This window comes from Pogona vitticeps, chromosome 3 (assembly GCF_051106095.1).
Source record: "Pogona vitticeps strain Pit_001003342236 chromosome 3, PviZW2.1, whole genome shotgun sequence".
In the NCBI taxonomy this organism is placed as follows: Eukaryota; Metazoa; Chordata; class Lepidosauria; order Squamata; family Agamidae; genus Pogona; species Pogona vitticeps.
The window spans coordinates 47,268,951-47,282,479 of NC_135785.1; the positions used below are offsets into that span (position 1 = coordinate 47,268,951).

General features: G+C 41.3%; 1 protein-coding gene across 1 annotated transcript; it reads right to left on the minus strand.

Moving 5' to 3' along the window:
• Window positions 1–2,075: 2,075 nt before the first annotated feature.
• SUMO3 (small ubiquitin like modifier 3) lies at window positions 2,076–10,893 on the minus strand. Its single transcript, XM_020787432.3, has 4 exons — window positions 10,735–10,893; window positions 6,000–6,128; window positions 4,670–4,741; window positions 2,076–3,787 (listed from the first exon to the last, which is right to left on the minus strand). Exons 1-4 carry the CDS (start codon window positions 10,753–10,755, stop codon window positions 3,725–3,727), a joined length of 285 nt encoding a protein of 94 aa, XP_020643091.1. The 5' UTR covers window positions 10,756–10,893; the 3' UTR covers window positions 2,076–3,724.
• Window positions 10,894–13,529: the final 2,636 nt, after the last annotated feature.

Sequence of the window (13,529 nt, forward strand, 5' to 3'; positions counted from 1 at the left end):
CACATTCGCAAAGTAGCTGCAATGTTCTCTAGACTCACAGAGAATATGGCTTATTAAGAAGCTGACAACATATATCAAGATTCAGGTCTGTTCTGTTTTGAAACATTTAATGGCATTTACAAGATCCAGGTCTATAGAGCCTGTGTCCTGAGCACACTCCTGTACTGCAGTGAGTCCTGCACCCTTCATGCATGGCAGGAGAGGAAGCTGAACATGTCCCATATGTGCTGTCTCCAACACATTTTTGGTATCACCTGGCAAGACAAAGTTCCAAACAGAGTAGTCCTAGAACAAGGTGGAATTTTTAGTATATATACATTACTGAAACAGCGATGTCCATGTTGGCGTGGACATATTGTGAGAATAGCCGATGGTCGGATTCCAAACTTGTATGGAGACTTAGTGCAGGGAAATTGCCCGAGGGAGACCACAGCTGCAATACAGGGATATCTGCAAGCGAGATCTGAAGGCCTTAGGAATGGACCTCAACAGATGGGAAATCTTGGCATCTGAGCATACAGCCTGGAGGCAGATGGTGCATCATGGCCTCTCCCATTTTGAAGAGACACTTGTCCAGCAGGCTGAGACAAAGAGTTAATCCCAAAACCAGCAAAATCAGGGAGCTGGATAGGGGAAAGATTGCATTTGTCTGCAATGTGGAAGTGCTTGTCACTCTCGAATTGGCCTTCTCAGACACAGTAGACGCTGTTCCAAGTCCTCCATACAGAGCATGTTACCATAAGTCTCTCGAGACTGAAAGATGCCTTCCTTCTTATAGGAATTGCACCCCACTCATCTTTGTTAGCACGAAACATGCTTCTGATGAAGGATGCTGACTTGTTCTTTTACAAGAGGTAATTTAAGCACTAGTTTAATCCCTTCAATTACTACAAATTTACATATTCTTACTCATGAACAAGCCCTATTGCGCTCTATAATATCCCCAGGTATGTACACAAACTTCAAGCTGTTTGGAGCAGGGCATGGGATACTCCTATCCTCTTCTATTCAAACATGCATTTCCAATATATTTTAGGTAGAGTGACAGCAGCAAGATCAAGTTACAGCTTTATTTCTCTCTGGATTTTTTCCTTTTAACTCACCCATGTAAACTGACAATACATTTGGAATGAAGGAAGTCATGATGCTTCTGATCAATATTATATGAGGAAGAAATTAAAACTATCTTCTTGCTTCAGACAGTAAGACAGGATCATCACTATTCTTAAACCTTAATTCCCTAAAAGGTCTTCTGCTATCTCAATCTAACTGATCCTGATGCCAAGTCATTCATACCTGCATGATTCTCAGCCATTGTGGCATTTAGAAATAGAAATACTGTATATTAATCGCTAATTGACTTTCTAGCAAACTGCACTTCCCACTCTCAGCAGCTCTAATTTATGAATATCAACAGCATTAGTACAAACAAGTACAGTAGCACTTATCAACAAATTGACCATCCCAAGATAGCTTTGATAATGCGACAAGATAAAGGCTTATTTTAGAATATCATGAAACCAGGGATAAGTACTTCTCTACACATTACATGTCTTAGAAATTCATCTGTGAAGGGAACACTTACACTGAACCTGATTGTATCTATGGAAGTGTATATGCAAAAGAACAATGCAAGTAAGATCACAATGCAACTATATGTACAAATCAGTCTTTGGTTCACTTTTCCCACATGCTGAATATTATCCTGGAACTACATGAAACACTTGAATATAAAGCACAGCCTTACTAATTCAGTACTAGGAGTTCCTCTATTATAGCCCTTTCCACATAATATATTTCTCACTGAAAAAGTAAGTATATTTGATCCAAGCTACAAAGGAGACACAGTACCTGATGAACTAATATGTAAAAAATTAACATAACTCTGGGATCTGTCTTCTGAAAAACTTTAAGAGGCCTACACCCTAAACAGATGTTTATGACCTAAACAGTAGGCTCTCTCCCAATAAAATAATTTTAATAAAGATGTACATTTAAATATAATCAGTATTTCATAGATATTGGACTGAGTACAGACATATGAAATGCAACAGCATTAAGCAAAAGCCAAGAGACAGAGTACCAAACTATATTTACTGTATACAGTAGTAAAGGACATGTATTGTACAAACTGGTGAATAAACAATAAGATTTAAAAGTATATCCCCTCCCGAGCCCGTATACAATCAAATGGAAAATGGGGCGGGGGAATGATTTTTTTCCAGAACGATTTATTTCAATCCAATGGTCTTAACAGATGGGTAAATATAAAAGGCAGTGACCTTCTCAAACAACCATGAACACCCTACTGAAATTCAACCAATTACTCTTATTTCATTTGGATATATCCAGAAATATTACAAGTTTGACACCATTACAAAATTAATTTTAAAAAATATCTGGGGAAGTAGCACAGCAGGTCTCCTTAAAACATCATATTTTATTATTTAGAGCTTCATGGACTTCATAGTTAACTTGACTACAAATATATGGAAATTCATTATTTTTGAAAGACAGGTCCTAATTTACTCAGAATATGTTAAAGAACTAATTAACGGCTAAAATCCAAAGAGCCCCATGCATGAATAGTAGACTGCATATGCACATTGTGAATGCACAGAATTCCACCTTTTGGATGACTGCAATCCCCGAACATTACAGTACCATGTGGAATCCCCTAAATCTTGGAGGGGTTAGGGTGAAGGCTGAGGGTATCAGAATGTGTAAGTAGTTATAACAGACATAAGGAGGCGAACTCTGGTGCTCATGCAAAATATGGCCCTTTGACTATCAGCACATATATTTGAAAATATCAGATAATTACATAAGGCTGCTAAGTTCAGCTTTCAAAACATGTAAAAGGAATAAAGTATACAGCTTTATTTATTGCCTAATAAATCAATAATGAGAAGCAGTGATTCTCATTGGGAACCATCTGCTAATGTTTTTTTCTCACACATTTTCCATTAAAATTAACAAGAGTTGCACAGCATAGCTCCCTAAGATTCTGCTCTATTCCTTAAACATCTGTATCAAATACAATGGTGCTTAATCCTGGGCACAGATATTTAATAGCAGTTGTGAAAGTTAACATATGCAAATGCTACAGCAGCTGACAAACTCAAAAACATTCCATTACTTAAAAAAAACATTATGAAAAGCACATGTACATTTGCATTACCTTAAACTGCCACTATATTCTGCACTGTATCTGCATGTACTGCCATTTCTGCATACCGCATTAACAAATTTAAAGTAATAACAGTGTTTAATTGTAACTCCCCTTTTTTCCCAAGCCACCTACTATTCTGAAAAAAAAATTGCTACTGCAAGGGAAAAAAGTTTCAATATTTACATTACTATAATTAAACAGTAAAACAAAAACAACAAAAGCCCAAACTAATTATCCTTGCTTTACAGTAGGTTGGTATTTAGACCACTGATTTACAGGAACAAGATGACAGCAAACAACAGCCATTATTTACTTATTTGAAAATTTTAATGTTTAAGTGGGCCCATTTTTATGATGCAGTTATTTTCCAGCTTTGACTTGCACACGCAGTATATCAGGGACAGGAAAATAATTTGGATAAGTGTCTCCAGAACATCAGAATATTCCTGTATGATTGGCATGTTCATTTGTTTACTATGTAATAGCAAATCCAAGGACAGATGATAAAGTGAGGTGACATTTTACATTCTTCTTCCAGAAAGGACAGGATATTTAGCACATGCCACCCGTCTGCTGTTGAAACACATCAATGGTATCTTCATCTTCCATCTCCAACTGTTAAAAGAAAACTAAAGTTATAATATAGAACACTTCTCATAATTTCCAGAAAATTTAAATTGTTTGCAGCAAAAACAACAGTCTTGAAGAAACCTAAGACCAAAAATGTCATAATAAATATGCTAAATCTTAAAGGTGCAACAAGATTTTATTACTGTTGTTTTTTATATACTGTTCTCAGTTTTCCTGCCTTACCCAGAAACATAAGCCAGTTCTATACTTATACAAATCGAACTCCAAGTGCAGAAGCTTCTGCAATCATCTGATAAGATACAAGACAAGGACAGCCACACGGTGTGGTTGCAGACAAGCAACACTTAACCAACACTTCATCAAATCACAGTGGTAGCATCTGCAGTGTGGAGCTCCATGTGTGTAAATACTGAACAGGAGTGCAGCCAGATCTGTTTATAAATTCATAATTAAAAAGTATTATTTATCTACCTTTCAAATTTGCTTCTTCTCACAAATACAGCTTTCTCACAAATACAGTCTGGGTTTTGAGAGTTAAAATGAAAACTATAAAACATGTACTTAGTAGTTCATTTGATATCATTTGATACCGAGAGTACTATTTGGTCTCTTATGTAAATTTCTAATCTCTGCTCTTCTAATCTCTTAAGAAACATAGTGGCCAGAATCCTACTGGGGATTTACACCAGTGTAAATGTAACTGACTAAAACACAGCAGTTAATTAAATTGCTACCTACATTCCTGGTCATACACCTTGCATTTGACTAGGAATGCAAGTGGCAACTCTTTAATTAATGGTAATTTGCTGCCATTACATGCAATTACATCTATACTAGTGAAAGTCTAAGCATTCCTAAGAGCAGCAAACCCATCTTCTCCTCTGTGATATCACAGAACATTCTTACCTGTGCAGGTGTGTCCGTTTCATTAATTGGTTGTCCATCAAATCTGAATCTAATCTGTCTCATTGACAAACCCTGAAAGATGACAGTTAATGTATGAAACCTTCATACTACAGTCTATAACAAAGGCAACTCAATATATGTCATAGGTATGCCAATGATTAGCTGACAATCAACTGGCAATGTATAAATAATTAACCTTATCTAACACTGGGACAATTTTTTGTCTCACAGTATGTTTCTATACATTCAGTTCTAATTCACCAGTCTGATAATTTTTTCTAATTTACACATACCTAACAATTAGGAGTATGGAATAATCTGGGCAGTACTTTTCTTTACCCAACATAGAGGCAGCTCTGTATAGAATCTCACAGACACGCAAGCACACAATAAACAGAATACTGACAAAATTCCATTTATTTTCCCTTTTCCCTTCTGGCCTCTTTGGTAACTGAGAAGAAACATAGCTCATCTCAGGCACAGCCAGTTACATATATTGTAAGGTAAAGGTTCCCCTTGATATTTAGTCCAGTTGTGTCAAACTCTAGGGTGCGGTGCTCATCCCCATCTCCAAGCCGTAGAGCCAGCGTTTGTCCATAGAGTTTCCGTAGTCATGTGGCCAACACGACTAGACATGGAATGCCGTTACGTTCCCACCATGGTGTACCTATTTATCTACTCGCATTTACATGTGTTTGATCTGCTAGGTTGGCAGGAGCTGGGACAAGCGATGGTAGCTCACTCCACCGCGTGGATTCAATTTTACGACTGCTAGTCTTCTGACCTTGCAACACAGAGGCTTCTGCAGTTTAAGCTGCAGCGTCACCACATCCCCTGTACATATATTGTACTACCAATTAAAGAAGGCATTTTCACACTCATGCTTAATATTGCAGAGCAGAAGTGGAAAAAAATCATGATATGGCACTGATGTAGACAATTCCCACTGTATAAGATATGTTTGGCTCTTAGTATCAATGCTCCTAAAAAGAAACATGATATAGGAAGAACTGCTTACATTAACTGAAACTCTTTTGTTCCCATTTCTCTAAACGCTTAAGTTCAGAGCAATGGCAACACAGGCTATTGTGAAGTTAAAACAACTTCAACCAAGCTCTGAAAGATTACATATCTTATATAAGGTTGCTGACTGCTTTAACACACCAGAGTGAAAATTTCTTATTAACAATGCTTTTGCAATCCTGGGACGCACTTCTTCATCATAATCTCTGTTGGCAGGTAGGCCATAGACATTTGTGGCCCTTCTAATGTACTCAGCAACTTAAAAACCATAATATTATATACATATATATTCAGTTTACTTATTTACCTGTCTCTCACAATATGCCTTCATTAGTTTACTTAGTGGTGTGTGCCGTTTTATTTTAAATTGGACCACCGATCCATCCTGACCAGCTACTTTTAAATTGATATGATCATTCTCCGTTTTCACTCCTTCCTGCCAAACAAAGTATAAGAAAAAAAAATCAACATTTGAGGCTCAGAACCAACATAAATTTGAGGTAATTCTGGTTTTACATATGTTAACAGAAATCATATGACAATTTCCAAATCATATCATAGGGATACAAACACTCACTATGCTGATCCTTTGATCAAGGATATGAATTATCAAATGCTAGCTGGCATAGCCCAATTCAAGTGACAGATGCCCCACAAACATAATGCAGAACCCCTCTGAAGCTGAAACCCTAACTCCTTTTCAATTTAGTGCTGAAAAAAGCATTTCATATTTAATACTAATTAACACAGTCAGCAATTAAAAGAAGCTACTACTTCAGCTCCATTACAAGACACTATGCCTAAAGAATCAGTGGTGATTATGGCATATGTAAGTTCCATTGATTCAGTGGGTCTACTTTAGTTGCAACTCACTACTGGATCTCAGCTAGTGGCAAAAATCCTGTTGTTTCATGTAGTAAATTACACTAGAGTAGGCCCACTGAATCAATAGGGATTTGGTGAGTCAACTCCATAAGTTTCATTGATTCAAATGGCCCTACTTTAACTGTGACTTAGTTTACCACAGTAAGAAGCAGTTAGCTCTATAAAATTAATCCATAAATAAATTGTCCATATGAAACCCATAGTAGCCAATATATTTCCTATATAACAAAACACATTATGTGTCATTAATGATAGGTTTGTATCCAACATTAGGTTGTTGGAAAAAGTAAAAGAAATGCTGCTGTTCTGTATGTCAGGATGGATAGCTCTGGCAGGTTTGGAGGCAATATTATGCCTCTGGGATCCTCCAGTGGCCACATAGGCCATCAAAAATAATAACAGAATATAAAATAAAAAGAAATCAGAAGTGGCATAGAAAAGGGGTGTACTGTGGGGTATTAAATGTTGATGGTGAGGAGCTGATGCAATGTATTTAAAAGCTGCACAATAGCTCCTGACAGTTTTCAGAAGCACCAATACAGTGCAGCATTATGTAGTGAAGTATAGATACAAGAGCTGCTTGGTAGATTCATGGTTGCTGTTAATTCTAGTTGTTTTCTTAACACTTATGTGGCAAAGTATTTTGCTGTTGGATTTATTTATTATGTTTATTATTGTTGCTAAATTGTGCCATATGCCGTTCTGGGTGTTTCTGGAAGAACAACATAAAAATAGAATAATAAATGAATTAGATAAATTCAAATTAGTTAGTAACAAGAGAACAAACTCCTTGGATAGTAAGAAAAACATAGAATATTGTAGTATCACAAAACTTGTGACCAGTTTCACTCAGCTATGGTATTACTATCTCCTGTGAGATGACAGTGGAGGAAAATAGTGTTGACACATGGGATATCCATATTATGTCAAAACCGTTGAACTCAAATGTATATTCCAGTGCCAGTGAACTCTGTGCAAATTCCCCATATCCCTCCTGTATGTTTTGTTTCCTTTCCTTCCCACATTTTAACAAAGATTTAAAATTCTTGAACGCCTTCACAGCATTTTGCCAGCCTCCATGGCTGGCATCTTCAGGGGACAGGAGTCAGAACTCTGTCTGTGTTCTGGTTTGTCCAGCCCGAAAAACCTACAACAACCAAAGATTTAAAAATTCATCAATGAAAATTAAAGATCTGCAAAAAAGGTTTTATAATGTTTCTATAATCTCACCATCTACAAGCTTCAGAGACTTCCTCCTCTTTTCCCTTCACCCACTCTGTGGACTACACTTGCACAGGGTGAGGAGGAAGAGTGGTTAGGCATGAGTACCTTCACTTACTTGCCTCCAAGGAAGATGAGCAATTGTCAGGGATGCTTTAGCTGTGGCAGGGGCTGAACTCTTAAGAGTTTCATGGTGCAGTGGTTAAGCTGCAGTACTGCAGCCAAGATTCTGCTCACAACTCAGTTTGATCCCAATGGTTTCAGGTGACTGGCTCAAGGTTGACTCAGCCTTCCATTCTTCTAAGGTCAGTAAACTGAGTACACAGAAGGAAAAGGATGTCCACAAAAACTCTGATGAAATCTGATGAAACCCTAACAGAGTCATGAAACGTAAGTGAAGTGTATGGGGGAAGAGGATGGAAACCTTCTACCTACATTTCACATAGATAATTGTAAAATTATACTAAATATACTTGCCTCTGATACTTTAGGTTTTCAAAGTGTTTGTTTCAAATTCTTGTTTTTCTGTTTTGTAACTAAGGATGCTTGCTAGGATTTAAAAACACTACAAACTACTATACACAGTAGCCTGATACAACTGGTACTTCTGCTACACTAATTACATTTGTTCACATATATTAGCTAGATAGTAACTAAAAAAGCACTAGTTATTCCAGCACTTGATCATAATGCAAATAAAAGGGCCTTTTCAAGCTGCAAAACTGGAGTACAGTGGTGCTTAGACTTACGAATGCCCCTATCTACGAACATTTCAACTTACGAACAGCTCCACTCGCAAAATTTAGCTTCAACGTAAGAACAGGAAAAGGTGGGAAATTCAAACCCTTGGTGGCGAAAAGGCTGCTTCTCTGTAGCTCTTTCACCCCAACAATTAGAGCGGGGGAGTTTTTTTAGCTGGGGATGGCTCTGAATCGCCGCTGGGTGCAGGAAGCTGGTGCGCTCCCTGCTGCGGGTCTACTCATGAGTAAGGGCCACCAAAGGCATGGGTCTGCTCAAGAGTAAGGGCAGCTGGATGCGCTGGGCTGGGTGTGCAGGTCGGAGGGGCTCCTCCGTGGACAGGCGTGTGGCCGCAGCGCAGGAAGAAGCGGGGTGGCTCCAGTTTGGCATCAGGAAGCTGGTGCACTCCCTGCCCATCCCTGGTGTGGGTCTACTCATGAGTAAGACCAAACAAAGGTGTGGGTCTACACCTGAATAAGGGTCCCCGCCACCGGCCTTTTGCCATCTGCCATCCGCTAGGGAGTGAGTGCCATCGGAGGCTTTAGTTTGCCTGGTAAGATCCTGCTTTTTGCTTTTTAGAAACTTCTGGGTGGTTTTCAGCTGAGGGAGGTTATGTTTCTCTGCTGTGTTGTTTGTTTTTGGTGATTATTTTTTCAGCCTTCGGACCTTGCTCTGTTTATTTTTTGTTTGTTTTTTTAAAGCCCCAGCGCCTTCCAATGGGGCTTCTGTGTGCTTTATTTTGTTGTTGTTGTTTTTAAATGCTGGAACGGATTAATCCCATTCCCATGCATTTCAATGGGAAATGGTGCTTTGACATACAGGCATTTCGACCTACGAACACCATTCCGGAACGGATTAAGATCATAAGTAGAAGTACCACTGTTTAATTTAGATAGGTTTTGTTCAAAATGTGGCATGGGGAGGTTGTTTGTATTTTCATCAGCTCCAGAATATTATAGAAAAAGGGAGAACAACCACCCACATTAATTGTGTGCCCCCTAATTCTCTTGTGCCTGAGAAGCCTTATGCACAATACATTTCTAATCTTATCAGAGAAACACCTCTAAACATGTGGACAGAATTTGAAGGAGGTGGCTGGACAGGTTAAAAGAGATGCCTCAGCTCAAAAGCTCGTATGTAGAAAAGTTTAATAAAAAACTTATTTTAAAAATCCATGTGTCACCCATAACAAACTGATTATAGCAGCTTTCAGCCCTAACTTTTAAATATGGCCTGAGCATGCACAGGATTGCCCTATAAGTTTCTGCTCGGAGCGGCTGCAGCCAGATCACATTCACTCTTACATTTCAGCAAGATTAACTTCCTAACAAGCATGCACAGGATTGCACGCGCCGCTTTGAAAGCACTTGGGGAGGGGGGCCTCCTTTGCACAACGCGAAGGGGGGTGCAGCCCTTTAAAACCAGTGATCAGGATGCTTGATCGAGATGCGCCTTTTCTTCCAACTGCACTTAGAAGTGCCACCAGAGCGAGGCGGAAGGAAACGAAACGTGAGCTGGCCGGGGGGGGGGGGTCACCGCGCAGGCTAAGCGAGCGGCCTCCAGCCGCGTGGTGGTCGCGCGCCATCTCTCCCACCTGACAATAAAGGTCCGGGGGGGGGTTACAGGGCGGGAGCAATACGGATTTATTACTGATCTACTTCGGGAAGCTGCTCCATCCCTGGGGCGGCTTGCAAAACAGATAACACCCTAAGAACTGAAACACGCCGTGTCTCGATCTGGTACACACAAGCGAAGACACACGACGGAGGAGCTCCCGGGACTTCGAACGCCTCCGAGTTTCCCCGAGCAGTTGCTCCGACGCGGCCTGACCGCAGACGAGGAGGCCGGCCCCTGGCTGCCCGAGGGAGCTCTCGGGAGGAAGAGCGCGAAGGAGCTGCCCTCCTTCCGGGTGAGGCGGTTCCGGGTCTCCTTCACAACCGGAGCGAGAGGAAACACCAATCCGCGGGCCTGGGACCAAGAACAAGCCGGGCGTTCCCCTCTAGGGGGCCCAACCTCAGCTCCCAACGGCTGCGAGACGGGCTTCGACAGCGGCCGGAGGACCGAAAAGCAGCCCGGCCGCCCAGTCCGACCGAGGCTTGGACCCCCGCCAGAAGCAGGCGCGAACAAGCAGAGGAAAGAAAGGGAGCGGGGAGCCGCCGGGATGGAGGAGTGGGCGGAGGGAGAGCTCTCCCATTTACCTTGGGCTTCTCCTCGGACATGGCGCCGCGTCAAGCAGAGGCCTCTCAGGGAACGAGTCCACAGCGCTCGGAGCCCGCTTCTTCCTTCCCTCGCCTCTCCCGCCCGCAGCAACTGCCCGCGAGCACGCGCTTCGCGCCCCACAATCTTCGGCGCCCGGTTGGTCCTGCGCGGATCACGTGGGGGGACGCTCGCCCTCGCGGCGCGCCCCCGAGCGATGCTCTTCTCGTCGGGAGCGCGCTTCGTCGGGGTGGAGCGGGCGATGGCGCCCATGGTGCGTCATCGCCGGCTAAAGTGGGGGCGCTGTGGCGCTCCGGAGGGCAAGAGCTCAGGGGCGTGGCCAGAGCGTGGCGCGGGAGGAGAAAGAGGGCGGGGCCAACGGTGGATGCTGTGGTTGCTCAACATAAATTTAGGGGTATCGATTCGTGATGCTCTGTGTCATACATAGGCATTTCTATATGTGTATAAACAAGGCTTTGAGGCCATTTAAAGTCCTTTTAAAATTCAAGGTTGTTTGGAAGCAATACATGTACTTTCAAATGACAGAAGGGAGAAGCAGGGAATTTTAGGAGTTGAAGATTCATTTTGCATTTCCCAAGAGTAGCACAAATATGTAGCATTTTTTCCTACATATTATTTGTTCTTTGATACCTGAACCCTTACAGCTACCTGACAAGATCCTCTGCTCAGTGTATTTCTTTAAGCCAGATCACATGGGTGTACTCCTGGGTTTATTTATTTATTTATACAATTTTTACCCTGCCCCTCTAGACAACGTCTACTCGGGGCGGCTTACAAAGATTAAAACACATTAAAACAACGTTGATGCCCCAGCCTCAGCAGTGGCCAGGAGTGCACTTGGACAGCTAAAGCTGGTGTGCCAGCTGTGTCCATTCCTTGAGATGTCAGATTTGGCTACAGTGACACATGCATTAGTTACATCCAGTTTGGATTATTGTAACACGCTCTTTGTGGGGATGCCTATGAAGATGGTTCGGAAACTTCAGCTGGTGCAAAACTGCAGCCAGAATAATGCACTTGTTACAAGAACTGTACTGGCCACATGTCCGTTTCCGGGCCGAATTCAAAGTGCTGGTCATTACCTATAAAGCCCTATGCAGTTTGAGTCAGGGCTACCTGAAAGACCATATCTCCCTATATGCGCTTTCTCGGCGATTAAGATCAGCAGAAACTCTCCTCTAGGTCCCATTGCCAGCACAAGCACAGCTGATGGGGACACGGGAGAGGGCCTTCTCTGTGGCAGCTCCCAGGCTGGGTGGGGAGAGCGCTCCCCCTCGGGAGATCAGGATGCCCCCTTCCCTTTTATCCTTCCAAAAAAAGCTCAAGACTCATCTCTTCAGGCAAGCTTTTAACAATTACAACTGCATCCCATTTTAGCAGATAATTTTAATCTTTTCACGTTTCCATGTTTTAATCTTTTAATTTTATTTTAAATCCTAGAAGTTTAATTTGTCTTTTAATATTTAACTTACTGTGTTTTAATTGTGTGAATTTTAATGCTATGAGCCACCTTGGGTCCCTTTGTTGGGGGAAATGCAGCATGCAAATAAAACTGACAACAACAGATCCATGGATAGTCAAGCAGGTTACAGTATGGTAGAATAAAGTTGGCAACCCATTCCCCATGTAGTAGCTGAGTGGGCCTGCAGCTGAATCTTACTTCCAATGCTCATATTGGGACAGAGGTTTCTCTGTCACATCTGAGGGCAGCTGTATGTTATCTAACTCTTATGACACCTCACTAACAATCTCTGTTTCTTACACATCATCTGCTGCCTTCTTCTACCTCACAACAGAGTAAGTCTGCCAACGAGGCCCCAAGAACTAAAACCAGAATATATTGCTCCTTAAAATTTGTGTACCGTGTTTCCCCCAAAATAAGACAGGGTCTTATATTAATTTTTGCTCCAAAAACGCATTAGGGCTTAATTTCAGGGGATGTTTTATTTTTTAGTACAACAATCTAAATTTATTCAAATACAGTCATGCCATCTTCTTCTGGTTGCTGCACAATGGTGGAGGGCCTGTTTTCAAGTTAGGTCTTATTTTCGGGGAAACAGGATACATATTTTGGTGGTGGAGTTATGTGGTCCCCAACCTTGGGCCTCCAGATGTTTTTGGACTTCAGCTCCCAGAAACCCTGGCCAGCAGAGGTGGTGGTGAAGGCTTCTGGGAGTTGTAGTCCAAGAACATCTGGAGGCCCAAGGCTGGGGACCACTGATGTATAGAATATGATTGTGGGACAATTTTTTTGCTCCTAAATATTAGCAAGGACATTTAAGACCCGATCTTACCTCTGCATTGATTTAACACTCACACCTGCCTTCAGCTTGTAGGGTATACAGTTGGGGGAGGGGAGAGAAAACTCTTCTCAAGATGTGTTTCTCAGTCTTCTATTTTGTAGCAACTCATATTTCAACAATAATTTCATTCTAATTACCCAATTATAAATTGTTTTACATTGCATTCTGACAATATCCCTCGTCTTTTGTATAATAGTACTGAATACATTTAATAGTGCTTCGTAATGTCTAGTTTCAATTCCATGCACCGAGACTTTTGTGTGTATAATCTGGGGGGAAACATGGGTTCACATGGGTCTCTGTTTTTCACAACAAAGACAACAATCTACCATTTTTGTTGTTCTTGCTGCTACTGCTGCCAGCCAGATTATTGCCTTCTTGTACTGATTTCTCTAACTACCGTAGTACTAATTTCTCTTTTTAATTGTATTTATTATATTGTAATTTTATCCTCAATGCACTTTGATTTTTAC